The following is a 15,342-nucleotide window of genomic DNA, read 5'->3' on the forward strand; positions in this document are numbered from 1 at the left end:
ACATAGATGATGCATTAAACTTTTTATTTGCCTTAATAAGGTGGATGTTCTAATGAAGTCCAAATTGTTGTACGATTAGTTTTATTTATTTTATTTTTTGGAAAAATTAATAAAAATAATCCAAACTATTGACTACTTTCTTATTTTAATCCCAACTATGGTTTAAATTAGAATAATTCCAACTATTAGGAATCCTTCTCAAATTAGTTTTTGACTTTTGTTAACCTATTAATCAGGTAAATAAGCAAGGTGTCAATATATTATTGGTTTGATTAGTTAACATTTTTACAAAAGAAAAACACAACCTATTCTTAAACCCAAACTCACACCACCACGGCACCATCCTATCACAGCCTACCCAACAAAGTCCATCCACCGAAAACTGCCCTTTCTGCCACTTTAATCGTAATTCGCGATTAACCACCACCTGCCACCAACAACCACGATTTCTCCTGCAATCAACCACACCAACAACCGGGCCGACCGCAGTATGGAGAGGAGAGAGGACGGAGGCGGTTTGTGATTCGTGGTGGGACTGGTGAGTGATGACGGGGTGGTGTGGGCGGCGATGGTAATAACAAGGCGGTGTGGCATGGGTAGTTGGTGTTAAGAGGTTAGGAGAAAGAAGCAGAGGAAGAAGAAAGTAAAAGGGGGATTTTTTTGGTTAATTTTGATTTTAATTTTAATTATAATTAGTAGGCTTTTTTAAAAAAAGTAAACCATTAAGGAAGTGATGGGCGCCGGAGTTGCAGCAGGTGGAGGGAGGGAGAAGAGGTGGGGTGATGATGAAGTGGTGGATGGCCAGGAATCCAGGATAGGGTTGTTGGTACCGTGCATGGCACATGATCTAAGCTAGTGTTATCTAATTTAGAGGGTTTCCCCTTCTTTCCAAAGAAAAAAAAAGGGTTTCCCCAATTTCCTACGAACCTATAACAGCAATTTTGACCTGTTTGTCTGTGGCCAAACTTTAGCTTCATTTAGTTACACAACTTCAGTTTTGAATCAGATACGGAGTATATGAAAAATAGTTGTGACATTTTAAATTGTTAATAATAGGAGTACTTAATCTGGACTACTACTAGCAATGTATTGTTTTAACATATCAAAACCGAAAATGGTAAAAGAAAAGAATCCAACTGCTGCTGCAAAACTATTGATTTAAGTAAATATAATTGAGATTCTCAACATGTCATTTTAAACAGTTTTCCCTGGGTAAAAAATGGAAATATACGCTTCGCAAGATCTCTACTTGAGATAATGAAATATATAGAATTTGAACTTAATGTAGTTTTGTAGCAATGCAGTGTGAATGCTGCATGAATTTCTATGACTATCAGCTGTCGGCCTTCACTCTACTGTTTTTACCAAAATTCTCCCGTCAGGTTTCTCCAAGTGTGAGTTACACAAGTGAACCACCTATTTGTGTAATAAAACCTGCTGATAATGATCTCATATCGATTTTCTTTTTCTAGTTGAGATCTTATTTGTACCAGCCAGCAAGCAGCCACCGCAGCAAGAAACAAAAACCACAAGCAATTGCCTGTAGAAAAGAACAGATCATACTCTGGCATTGGTGGACAAAAATGCACATTTTACTTGGAATATCTTTATAGTATGAATTTCCGGACAACATCCAGATGCATTGCTAAGCTTTTCAATTATGTGTGTATGCTGGGGAGAGGGAGTGGGGGGTGAGGTTGCAGAGAAGCTAGGAGGCTCACCTGGAGAATAAGGAGAAAAATGCAGAGCGATTGTTCAGACATGCTTCCACAAAATTTCAATGAAAAGTTCACTAAAGTACCATCCCATGTCCCCGTTAACAGTCCTGTTTGAGGGTCAAAACTGCCATCCAAAAATATTGTCAGGTGAGGTTGGAGGACTGAGAACCGATGGTCAAGAAAATAGAATAAAATTACCTTGGGAGACGATGCCGGGGACAAGGAATAATTTTCGCAAGCTGGAAGAAGTCACAGCACACATTAGAAATGCTCTAGAGTAGATGAGTGGAAGAGAAGAAAGGAAAATCTAACCTGGGGAAGTGACAAGATGAAATTCACAACTTGAGGAATAAAGAAAATAATTAGTGTTTCACTGTAAAATAGAGGAAATCAGAAACGGTCAGCATACAGGAAATATTATTATTATTTTTTTTCTTTTCAAACTATCATAATACGACTCTTTTCTAAAGATGATATGACATTTATTTTGAAGATGTATGATGATAGATGGTGGTAACACATCTGCATATGCAAAGTTGCAAAAGGAATTTAATATGCATACATATATAACTTTTCATGAATTAATAGATTGTTTTGATATAATAGATAAAGCAAACATAAGAGGCTTGCTGGAAGCTATGAAATGCTGAGCCTTAGTTGACACGTTTTGATTTTTGACAGTATTCACAAACTCTACTTTGACTAGCTTTTATGATTTTTAGATATGAAAAGACATAGTCACGTGGAATCCTGTTAGACCCCTCTCCATGTGTATATTCAAAATATCAATTTCTTATAATTATTACTTGTTGAAAATATTTACGGTTAAATCTATGCATTGACAAACATGACAAAAGACAAAAGAAACGTGGCAACTAATCTGGAACGGAGGAAGTATGAAATACGTGTTACGCCAGTCAATATTACACAAAATCTTAATGCAAGCAAATCAAGACACACTGGACACTGCCTTTTGTACTACCTAAAAGTGTGAACTACGGCATGGATACATGCATGACCAAACTTGAAAGCAACTTCTAAGATGTGTAGGTACTGTTTAGACTATGAATCTAAAAGTACCAACAGGCAACAGCGTTAAAAAAAAAAAGGAAACAAATGAGAGGACGCCACATTTTAACAAAAGCAAGAAATACCTGTAGTTTCTCTAAAAAAAAAAAAAAAAAAAGCAAGAAATACCTGTAGTGACCCAGAATGCCAACAACGGCCATTGTCATTCCTGCAAAGTATGTATATGTATCCCCGACAAACACTGAAGATGGATACCTAGAAGATGTAATTCTTAAAAAGATATTCAAGGAGTACAACTGAAACATAGCATCAGTCATTCAGTCAACAAAAAATTTACCAATTGTAAGAAAGTAAGGCCAAAGAAGTAGCGAGCAAAGGCTGAACAAGATATATAGAGAATGCATGAGCCTGCTGATTCTCGGAATTGTCCGTGGCTGCCCCAATTTGCATAACATTATGGATCAGAATCTGTAACAAAAACTCAAATGATCAGACTGTATAAAATCTTTGGATGCAGCGAATTCAAAAGTGCATAGGCTTACAGCAGAAGCAATGACAACAGTCTGGCCAACTTCAAGACCGTTTATACCAGCATGAATATTGATAGAATTAGTGCAAAACACTGTAAGAAGGACCATGTATAGCTTATATATCCATCCTGCACATATAGGAAGGCCACAATGTAAATAAGAGAAGGATGTCACAATCCCCCACAATGACAAAGCAAGATATGCTCAACATCAAATGATTCATCTGTTGCCAAGAGCACTTTCCTTCCATTTACTTTTAAAAAACATGCTAAAGTTATTCTGCAGAAATATGATCAGCTGTAGTATACTGAACAAGGGAAAGTGATGAAACCACTCTTTGCACAAATGAAACTTATAAATTGAGGAACACAATGTTATACGTAAAATCATACAGAAAATCATATCCTAAAAAGAGACGGCCACGGGCCACCTCAAGTAAAATCTACGCATGCTGCAGACTCTGAGCATTAACAGGCAAAACAATCCCTCACTATAAAGTTATTAAACAATAAGAAACGTTTGAAGTAGCAATCCATAATCAACCATATGATGAGCAATATTCCATGCAGTCAATATGAAACATATTTCATGCTATCCCTTGGGTTACACACCAAAGATTTGTCAAAAATCCTACACCGTCACACAGCAGCATTGATGTGATCAATGAAACAATATACATGACAGAAAGGATTCATCCAAGCATTTTACCTAGATCCAACACCTCCAGCCCAACATATGGAATGAGAGGCTTTGGGATTACAACGGTGGTATGGCCAGCATAAGCCATTAGTAGAGGAAGAGCAGCAATAAAAGGCAAGACCAGTTTCCTGCACATGAAAAATAATTCAATCAGAATTTTCTCCCAAAACAAAATAGTTGAAGGGGCTTTTAGAAATATGATACTTACACTCTCCATGGAACGTCAAGAACATCATCAACAAATCCAAGCAAAATCATGAAACAAATGGATGCCAAAGCTGCGTTATACTCAACTAGCCACTACAAAAATAATAATTTATGAGAACTATGATAATCTGCCTCCAAAAAAATAACTCAGGAGAAGTAAGGAATCAGCAAGTACTGACTAATTTAAACTGCCTAAATATATGAAAGATCCACTTTTAATAAAAGATATATTCTTGTTCTCAAATCTCAATCTGGAGCATCACAGCACCAAACATACAACTAAGAGAGAGAAGGAAGCTGGCAAACAGTTTTTAAGTCTTTTCCATATAGATATTAGTCCCTCTTCCTTCCCACTCTAAATGCCTTAATGTCTATTCTAAGCCAATATTCTTTCCCTAACACCAATATCAGTTTACAAAATTGCTTTCTCTCAAGATCAATACCCAAGCATTTTAATAATAATCCTTTTGGCATGAAAAAAGTGAAACTGCATAATTCATATGTTGGTTACTTACATACACTCTAGGTAAGTAGAGATTCTCATATATAGTTACTCCAATGTTGGCAATCGATAACCAAACAAATCAAGGAACTTCACATGAATTTAATAAAAGTGCATAATTCCTGTAAAAAGCAACTTTCAAGAAAGTTCTACTTCATGAGTCAGCCAAACAGATACAGGTTGATGAAATCTTTCAAGATGCCAGTCATGAAAGAAGAATGGTGTTAAAAAGGGAAGCAAGCAGAAGTTGCAAAATTATTCTACAACTTCATGTCCACTTGAAACCCTTACCTACCAATGTGATCATAGGTCTATGTTGTCCATAGATTTCAGTCTTTTGTGGTTGAACTATATGCCCTATGGGTGTATAGGTATTTTAAGTTATCTGCATCGACTGCATGGCCTTGGTGAATGTGATAGAATCGCCTATGAAAGTCTATACACGAAGAAGGAAGGGTCAACGTGGGCAAGGAAGGGCAGCAGCAGAGAACAATCCACGACCTCGGGATAATTCTAATGGAGATGGAGACAAAATTAATTAAGATTGAGGGAAGGAAAGAAAGCAAGCTAGTTTCTTTGTGTCTTATTTATGTTTTTCCAAATTACTTAAATATCACATGTTAAACCTTAAGGTCACCTTGACCATCCTAGTATAAGTAGTATGATTGGCATGAAGGTAAGGTATTCAGAAATTTGTGAGGAAACACTCGGAGAGTAGCAACCTAAAGTTGCTTGGAGATTGGCAGCCTAAAGTTGCTTCTTGTATCCTTCAATTGCCCTGTTAATGAAGAAGCAGTCCTTCTCTATTCTTGAGAGTGTTAATTTGTGCTTTTATTACAAATAAATTAGCTAGTCTATAACAAACTTGGTATCGGAGCGGTGGTCCTGTGACTGCCGGCGCCGGAAACCACCACCCTGAATTTATTAAAAAAAAAAAAAAATGGAGGTGAATACTCTGCAGAGACTGAACACCATGGAAGAGACACTCACTGGCCTGAAAACTCAGATGTCGGCTATCGAAGAGAAGCTGTAGTCACCAGACGACAATCTCACCCGGGTGGTAATGGCAGCTGTGAGGGCAGCCATGGAAGAGGAGCGAAAGAAAATCGAGGAAGAGCGGAAGAAAACAGAGGAGGCTGTCGCAGCCACTGTTAACAAGCTAAAGGACCGCCATCGATCGTTTCCGAGTCACCGTAGATACCCAAGCCGCAATTGACCGTGGAAAAATCACCAAATTGCAAGAAGAATTGGAGAAGGCGAAGCAAGCTCAACCTCAACCTATCCCACAGCCCATTCCGTTGGTGGGAGAAAACAGCCCGCGGCAGGAGATGGAGCCAATTCGTTCACCAACCGGAGATAGACCGTTCGAAGAACAAGAGTGGCATCCACATGACCAAGGTGGGTGGCGCGGAGGTAGCTGGAGAGGCGACGGCGGCGGCGGAGGAGGCGATAGTCACTGGAAACATCGAAAATTGGAAATGCCAATTTTTGAAGGGACCGATCCCGATAATTGGACCGCAAGTGCTGAAATGTTTTTCGAATTCTACCACCTGACCAGGAGAGAGAAGATGGAGGCGTCGGTGGTCGCGATGGATGGCGCCGCCTTGAAGTGGTTCCAATGGGAACAAAAACGCCGGCCATTTTATGGGTGGCCGGACCTCAAACAACGCGCTCTGAATGAGTTCCGTCCCTCACATTGAGGGACACTACATGAACAGGGGCTCGCCGTGAGTTACGAGGGTATGGTGGCGGAGTATCGCCGGCGGTTCATTGAGATGGTAGCCCGCTGGAAGATGTGCTGGAGAGCCTCATGCTCGGCCAATTCATAAACGACTTGAAGGGGGCTGTTAAAACGGAATTAAGGTTGCTTAATCCTTCGAATTTGGAGAAAGCCATGGAGATGGCAGGGCGTATAGAGGAGAAGAACAGAGTGCAATAAGGGAGCAGAAGGCCACTGGAGGATGGAAGGGAGGGCTTAGTATTGGAGCTTCAAGCACGAGCCCCGCCCAAATTAGTCAGCTCGTGAACAAGGGTAGTCTGGTCCAGACCTTTGGAGTCCCAAGTGTGTCGGGCCCAAGTAAGGCTTGGCCCAAGGCCCCGGAATCACAAGGGTCCGTCAATTTGGGCCGATTTAACAACTATTCCACCAGTGAGAATACGGGAGGAACACGGCGGCTAACTGAATCGGAGTACCAAGACCGGTGAGCGAAAGGGTTGTGCTTTCGTTGCGACGAAAGGTGGAGCGTCGGTCACCGGTGTAAACGCAAGGAACTCAACGTACTGGTGGTAGTCGACGACGGAGGGAGTGACGAAGTTCACGATTCCGGAGAACACGGAGGCGACAAAACCGACCCCGACGGAGCCGCCATTGAAGTTTCTTTATGTTCCGTGGTCAGGCTCTCTAACCCTAAGACCATGAAATTAAGAGGGGAAGGAAGGTGGTGGTGATGGTCGACCCTGGTGCGACCCACAACTTTATCTCCACCTCACTAGTGGATGAGCTCGGGCTTACGATGAAGGGAGACGGCGAGTTCGAAGTAGCACTGGGGAATGGCGACACGGTTAGAGGAAAAGGGGAGTGCGAAGGGGTAAAGGTGGAGCTCGATGGAGGCTTGACGGTGGTGGAAAGCTTCTTACCGCTGAGCCTAGGGGGAGCCAATCTGATTTTGGGGGTACAGTGGCTCGAAAAGCTGGGCACCGTAGCCACAAATTGGCGCACTCATGTCATGAAATTTTCCCTCGCCGGAGCTCCGGTGACGTTGATCGGCGACCCAACCTTAGAGAAGACACAGATTTCATTAAAGGCCATGTTTGTGTAAGGAGAGAAATGGGGTTTGGGTTGAGATTAATAGGTTACATCAGGAAGAATTGGGCCAGAAGAAGAGGCCCAAGTTCCGCCATTTCTAAGTGAGCTGATGGAACAATATCACAAGGTGTTTGAGATGCCCACTGGGCTACCACCAAGTCGGGGTCGTGAGCACGCCATAACACTTTGGGATGGCAGCAACCCGGTTAGCGTCTGACCATACCGGTATCCTCAAATTCATAAAAAATGAGATCGAGAGGTTGATTGGAGAAATGTTAGAAGTCGACATCATCCAACCTTCAACGAGTCCATTCTCGAGCCCGGTTCTTTTAGTGAAGAAAAAGGACGGATCATGGCGTTTTTGTGTAGACTACCTGGCTTTGAACAAGGAAACCGTACCAGATAAATATCCAATACCGGTTATCGATGAGTTATTGGATGAGTTGCATGGAGCTCGGGTTTTTTCTAAACTCGACCTTAAATCCGGGTACCATCAAATCCGAGTCAAGAAAGGAGATACTCACAAGACCGCGTTTAGGACGCATGAAGGTCATTACGAGTTCTTGGTTATGCCTTTCGGGTTAACCAACGTGTCGGCGACATTCCAATCGTTGATGAATGACATTTTTCGGCCTTTCTTGAGGCGATTTGTCTTAGTCTTTTTCGATGATATCCTTATTTATATTAAGGATGAGCAAGAACACTTGATTCACTTGCAACAAGTATTGGAGTATAACTGGAAAATCAACTATATGCCAACATGAAGAAATGTGAGTTTGGCAGGCCCAAAATTGCTTATTTGGGCCATGTCATATCACAACATGGAGTTGCCATGGATCAAGAGAAAGTTCGTGCCATTTTAGAGTGGGCCATTCCACAAAATTTGAGGGAATTGAGAGGATTCCTCGGACTCACGAGCTACTATCACAAGTTCGTGTCCAAGTATGCCCACATTGCAGGCCCACTAACGACCTAACTCAAGAAGGATTGTTTTGCTTGGACCGACGAAGCAATAATGGCTTTCCAAAAGCAAAAAACGGCTATGACCACCGCTAGCGAATTTTGGCCATGCCGGACTTTCAAAAAGAGTTCATTGTGGAGACTGATGCTTCGGGTTTTGGTTTGAGGGTCGTGTTAATGCAAGAGAATAGACCCATTGCCTTCTATAGCAAGCTCTTAGGTGTTAGGGCTCGAGATAAATCCACCTACGAGAAAGAGTTGATGGCTATGTGTCTAGCCGTGGTTCCATGAAAACATTATTTGCTTGGAAGGCGTTTCGTGATTCGTACGAACCAGCAGAGCCTATCGTACATTACGCAGCGAACTGAGGTGGGAGGGGATTACCAAAAATGGGTTAGGAAGCTTATTGGGTTCAATTTCGAAGTCTAATATAAACCTGGGCCGTCCAACAAAGTGGCGGATGCTTTGTCTCGCAAAGGGCAGCCCACAGCCCAGTGGAAGGCTCTAATTTGCTACCAGATCAATTGGCAAAAATTGGAGCAAGAGATCCAAAGGGATCCTTGGTTGGCCAAATCAAAGCGAGCCTTAAGAAGGGAGATGAACAGCTTGGGTTTCACCCTGGAGGGGGAAATGGTTCTGTGCAAGGGACGAAACGCAATACCCAGTAACTCCACCATCATTCTCACCCTTTTTCTCGAACATCATGATTCTCCAACCGGAGGACATGACGGCGAGGTCAAAACGTACCTCCGGCTAGCGACCGACTAGTTCTAGCCGGGAATGCGAAAGCAGGTTGGTGATTATGTTCGTAAGTGTACGATATGTCAACAGAGTAAGGAGTCGCAGCAAAGCCCGACGGGGCTGCTACAACCCTTGCCGGTTTCGGAGGCGATTTGGGAGGACATTTCAATGGATTACGTCGAAGGATTACCATTATCCAAAGGGGTCGATTCCGTCCTCGTGGTGGTGGATAGGTTGTCTAAGCATGCCCACTTCGTTAGGCTGAAACACCCTTACAACGCACTCAAGGTTGCTGATTGCTTTGTGCGTGAGGGGGTGAAGCATCACGGGTTCCAAGCTAGCATTGTGACAGACAGAGATCGGGTCTTCATGAGCCTATTTTGGAAGGAGATGTTCCGTCTTCAAGGAACTCACTTGCGGTGGAGTACCTCCTATGATCCTCAAACCGACGGCCAGAGGTAGTGAACAAAAGCCTCGAAGTGTACTTACGGTGTTTCGCCTCAGCCAAAACAATGGGCCAAGTGGTTATCGTGGGCTGAGTACTCGTACAACACCTCTCCCCACACCACCACCAAGATGTCACCATTTAAGGTGGTGTATGGTCGAGAACCACCGAAACTATGGAGGTTGGGGAACGGTCTGGACAGTTTGGAGGGGTGGCTGCAAGAGAGGGATTGGGTCCTAAATGAATTGAAGGCCAACATCAGCAAGGCTCAACAGATTATGAAAAAGAATGCAAATCGTAAGCGAAGGGATGAGCATTTTGAAATCGAGGAGGCGGTCTATTTGAAATTGCAACCGTATCGACAGCGTTCCCTAGCAAAAAGGCTCTTTGAGAAGTTGGCAGCCCGCTATTACGGTCCTTTTATGGTGCTTGAGAGAGTTGGGAAGGTCGCATACAAGTTGGAGTTACCTCCAACAAGTAAAATTCATCCCGTGTTTCATGTTTCCCAATTGAAGAAAGCCGTGGGGGAAGCCTGGATCAACCCTTCGATTCCAGAACAATTATCAGCAGAGATGGAGTTAGAGGCGGAGCCGGAAGAGTTATTGGAGGTCCATGACTAGTCAATTGGGGGTAAGTCAAATGTTGAAGTGCTAATCAAGTAGAGAGGACTGCCACCATTTGAAGCAACTTGGGGCAGCCATTGCTAAGAGGTTTCCAGCTTTCCACCTTGAGGACAAGGTGAATCTCGAGCCGGCGGGTAATGTGATGGAATAGCCTATGAAAGTCTATACACGAAGAAGGAAGGGTCAACGTGGGCAAGGAAGGGTAGCAGCAGAGAACAATCCACGACCTCAAGATAATTCTAATGGAGATGGAGACAAAATTAATTAAGATTGAGGGAAGGAAAGCAAGTAAGCTAGTTTCTTTGTGTCTTATTTATGTTTTTCCAAATTAGTTAAATATCACATGTTAAACCTTAAGGTCACCTTGACCATCCTAGTATAAGTAGTATGATTGGCATGAAGGTAAGGTATTCAGAAATTTGTGAGGAAACACTCGGAGAGTAGCAACCTAAAGTTGCTTGGAGATTGGCAGCCTAAAGTTGCTTCTTGTATCCTTCAATTGCCCTGTTAATGAAGAAGCAGTCCTTCTCTATTCTCGAGAGTGTTAATTTGTGCTTTTATTACAACCAAATTAGCTAGTCTATAACAATGAAAACAGTTTTCAAGATCTAGCCTTGAGTTTCTTTGCACCACATAAGCAAAGATTCAGAAAGAGAAAAATTCCAAGTTCTTTCAAAGAAGTTGTGTTACCAACAGCTCAAAAATTCTTCAGATAGCACCACTAATATCCATTTTTTTGATTTGAAAAAAAGTACAAGGATGCAAGATTCTACAAAAAGTTGACTTCCAGTAACACTCACAAATCACAAAGCATAACACACACATTGGGAAAAAGACAGTTATTTGGATTCATAAAAGCAACTTATCATCAGTATTGTTAAGTACATCAAAAATTGTTCTTCAAGCCATTACACACTGTGGGATTTTTTTCACTACAAAAAGGTTGAAGAAGGAAACGGATTTACATAAGGGGAAGTTTGCAAAATAATTTCAAGAAAATACTTCATCTCCAGAATCAGTCATAAAAAATGGCAGTCATTATTTGCTTATCTCAGTTCAGGATGGAAGTCCATGAAAGCATTTCAACATGAAAAGAGGTGTTTAATGCTTAACAAAAATATTACTCTCATAAGACTCACCAACATGTCACTGTAGCCAATAACCACTAATGTTTTCCATCAACATCAACAAAATTTACGGAATCATTTCCACAAAACTATTACTCCCTCCGTCTCTTTATTACATGCCTATTTCTCATTTTGTACGGGAATTAAGAAAGTTAAAGATTCCTTAAAACTAATAATTGGGAGTATAAATATGCATGTGGGGTTAGAGAGAGATAGAGAGAAAGAAAAAGTGTTTGGGAATTAGGAAAGAAAAAATATTGGGAATTGTTGTTAAAGTACAAAAAAGAAAAAGAAAAAGGGTGACAAATCATCAAAAAGAGAATAATATTGTAAAAAAGTACAACCTATAAATAGAAACAGGCACTTAATTTTGGTCACCCAAAAAGAAATACAGGCATGTAATAAAAGGACGGAGGGAGTACTTTGTAATCACATAGGGTTCTTCAGCAGATAAACTAACTTCCTTATCCCTAATACGGTAGTACCTATTAATCTGTACTGCTATTTCACACTCTGCAAGACTTCTAAATCTAATAACCTATTCTTGACCTTCCTCACCCTCTACAATTTCAAACCACCAAAGCTACAATAAGTTATAAATTATAAGACATCTAGTACCAAGGAATTTTGCTTTTTAAACCATCCATATTATCTGAGAGCAAATTGACTGAATAAGAAAGATACAACAGAGAAAATATTGATTAGAAAGACTAAAAATAACACTTAAAAAATGCAGTCACGGAACAGATGAAACAGAAAACAATTCGTGGACTTACAACGGAGTCGGAAGTGAAGTTGAAATGTTGAAACAATATCGCCACGACCAAAAAGACAATCCCGACAACTATACCCAATGACTCAGGTCTGCAAATTAGCATGCCCACATGATTACATAGGGTAAAGGAAGAGAAGAATAAGCATACATTATTCAGAAGTAATTCATAATGGGTGTAAATTAGCTCCTCATATTTAGCCATTAAGTCATCAACTCGTCATAACAACTGAATTTCTTCATCACTTTTCAAATCCAATTTGCACCAGTTCAACCAACATCAACATTTACACTCCTTATCAGTGATACTTAGTTCGGTAATCCTCCAACGAACCGCAAACTCGTAAAAGGCAAATTAACAAAAGTGATCTATTCCACAATTCACAATAACCCTAAATTCCATCAAAGTTTAACATCACAGCTTACATAGCAACAATCTCACAAACCACAAAAATTAAGAAACAAAAAAAAGAGAAAATTCACAAAAAATTCATCAAATTTCCAACACTAGCACTAAAAATTCAAGCAACCCACCAGCATCGAAACACTAAACAATCTAAACCCAACAATAAAATCAAGCAATCAAACAATTTCAATTCACAAAAAACCCATCAAAATTCCAACAAATTTAACATAATTCAAGAGAAAAAAAAAATACTAACACTTTAATTTTCCCTTGAGGAGTTCCCTTCTTGTTAATATCAAACCCAAACAAATTACGACGAATCACATAACGAGACGCAACAGGAATCAATCTGAGAGTGAAGAGAAATCCGGCGAAACTGAGGGCGGCATTGATGAGAATGGATCGCTTGATTTGGGCATCAATTTTGAAGTGAATCAAGAGAAGATAAGCGTAAGGGAGCAACAACAGGGAGGAGAGAGAAAGAACTTTAAGCCATTTTGAATATGAAACTGTGATTTTGAGTTCTTCCGGCGAAGTTGACGGTGGTTGTTGTTGCGGCGGCGGAGAATCAGGTAGGGTTTGTCTCGCCGGAGTTTTAGGGCCATTCGCCGACGGAGCTCGTCGCCGGGAAGTCATGATTTTCTCTCACAGACTATGACTCTGACTAACTTAACGTTTACACTACTCTTTCTTTGTTTGCCTCCTTTCTCTATTTCACGCATCACAGTTGGTCAATTTTCTATAAAATTTAAATACGAGTATAATACGGTGTGTATATATATATTTGGTAGGGGAATAATCGGTCGTTGGACAATCACTTCTAAAACCAAGCAATATTTCTACCTAAACCAACCTAAGACAAGTTTAGGGTAAATAAAGGATCGTATCCACGGGGAATGGGTCAAGAACACTAAGAATATGAAACGGTTGTAAGCTAATTCGGTCACAAATTGGGTTTTGATTAGTTAACTACTATAAAAAGGAACGTTAGGGGAGACGGGATTCAACACCAACCAAACCAAAGAATCAATAACAAGGATAAATCATGAGCACACATGGAAGATAGAATAGGAACTTAACATTGTCTTCTTTCAAAGTTACAACATAAGTATTTCCTACATTAAGCACCAAAATAACAAGGGTTAAGCATCAAGGATAGGAAGTGGGTTTCTAACTCGAGTTTGTCTAAATAATTGGGATTTCTCACCTAATTACCACACTAAAGCATCCTACACAATGAAACCAAACATCCATAGTCATGAAGGTAGCATAATCTAATTGCACAAGAGAGGACTCACTCCAAAACCCCATCTTTCGATATGAGAAGAGGGATGAACACATGAGCATAAAGTGGCCATCAAAATACACATGCAATAATCAATTCAAGCACAAACAACTATCAATCCAAGGTAGAGCATGAATAAATCAAAGTCAATCAACCATAGCTTGGTTGGGTTTTCACCCAACCCCTAACTAAGAGACTACTCACTAAAAATGGTGGAATTTACTCTAACAATTAAATCTAGGGTTTCCATGAATTCAAATAAGTTAGGAGAGAGATAGAATAAGAATGGATTAAACATGCAAGAGCAAATAAACAAGATTAAGGGAGAAACTATCAACTCAAAGCAATTTAAAAACTGAAAATCGAGAGCAAGAGATAGAGGAGAGAGATTACTTAATAAGCTTCAAAGTTGAGAAATTGTTGAAATTGATGAAACAAACCTCCAATAATTCTTACAAATGATTGAGTTTTGAGAAACTAAACTAAGGGAGAGGAAAACTATGAACTAATTAAGAGAATAAGCCTAAGGGAGTTAAGAGGGAAGAAAAGTCTGTACAAATGAGTTCAAGGGAGGTATTTATAAGACCCCCAAATAAAAAAGACGGAGAAAACAAGAATCGGGTTCGACTGCAGCTTGGCACGGGCATGCAAGGATGAGCACTGCTGTGCACCATAGGCAGCACGGGCGTGCAACACTTGTGCACGGTCGTGCACAGTCAGACAGTAGAAGCAGTAGCTACTGTTTTGGTGCCCTGCATCCTGCACGGGCGTGCCAATAGTGACACGGGCGTGCAGCCTCTTTGGCACGGGCGTGCCATATTCTGCACGGTCGTGCATGTCTTCAAATGCTGAAACAGACCCTACTGTTTTGGATTAGGGCACCCTGCAAGGGCGTGCAGGGAGTTGCACGGCCGTGCAGACCTGGACAGTGGCGCCCCTAAGTCTGGGACACCCCTGCACGGACGTGCAGGAGTTAGCACGGCCGTGCAGGGTCTTCTTGGCCTTGATTTGTCTTCCTTTCTTCGATCTTGCTTTCTTCTTCGAAGTTGCTTCACTCCATTTCCTCATTGTTCAAAATTCCTTGCATACTTCCCGGGATGCTTCGTAGTGCATTCATTGGACCTAAAATGTCATCAAAAACAATAACAACCCCGTGAAGCACATAATACACAAAAATGCATAAAAATAGAGTGAATGACGAAATGAGGCATCGATTCCTCACACATTCATTGTTAAAAACCACTCTATAATCATACAAAATAGCATGCTATCAATATTACGTATATTTTTAAAAGGTAAGGAGACGAACTTTGAAAGGCTTGAATTGACCTCAACCTTTACGGTTTTTTTTCCAAGTATTTGCAAGTTAGTCACTTTAATATAGTAAGGGGAAAGGATATGGGATCCTCACCCTGAAGTGTCTTTAGTGGGATTGAATCCCCGACCTCAAAGTTGGAAGGTATGATCTTTTCCATTAGACCAAACTTAGTTT

The 15,342-nt window shown here is 40.9% G+C and overlaps 1 protein-coding gene across 1 annotated transcript; it reads right to left on the bottom strand.

Moving 5' to 3' along the window:
* Positions 1-1,153: 1,153 nt before the first annotated feature.
* Positions 1,154-13,278, bottom strand: LOC145582424 (uncharacterized). The gene is made up of 11 exons (XM_081639420.1): positions 12,822-13,278; positions 12,164-12,251; positions 4,185-4,276; positions 3,986-4,104; positions 3,290-3,405; positions 3,085-3,215; positions 2,916-3,002; positions 2,031-2,091; positions 1,917-1,957; positions 1,722-1,842; positions 1,154-1,540 (listed from the first exon to the last, which is right to left on the bottom strand). Exons 1-11 carry the CDS (start codon positions 13,199-13,201, stop codon positions 1,481-1,483), a joined length of 1,296 nt encoding a protein of 431 aa, XP_081495546.1. The 5' UTR covers positions 13,202-13,278; the 3' UTR covers positions 1,154-1,480.
* Positions 13,279-15,342: the final 2,064 nt, after the last annotated feature.

Source organism: Chenopodium album, chromosome 15 (genome assembly GCF_948465745.1).
Source record: "Chenopodium album chromosome 15, dcCheAlbu1.1, whole genome shotgun sequence".
In the NCBI taxonomy this organism is placed as follows: domain Eukaryota; kingdom Viridiplantae; phylum Streptophyta; class Magnoliopsida; order Caryophyllales; family Amaranthaceae; genus Chenopodium; species Chenopodium album.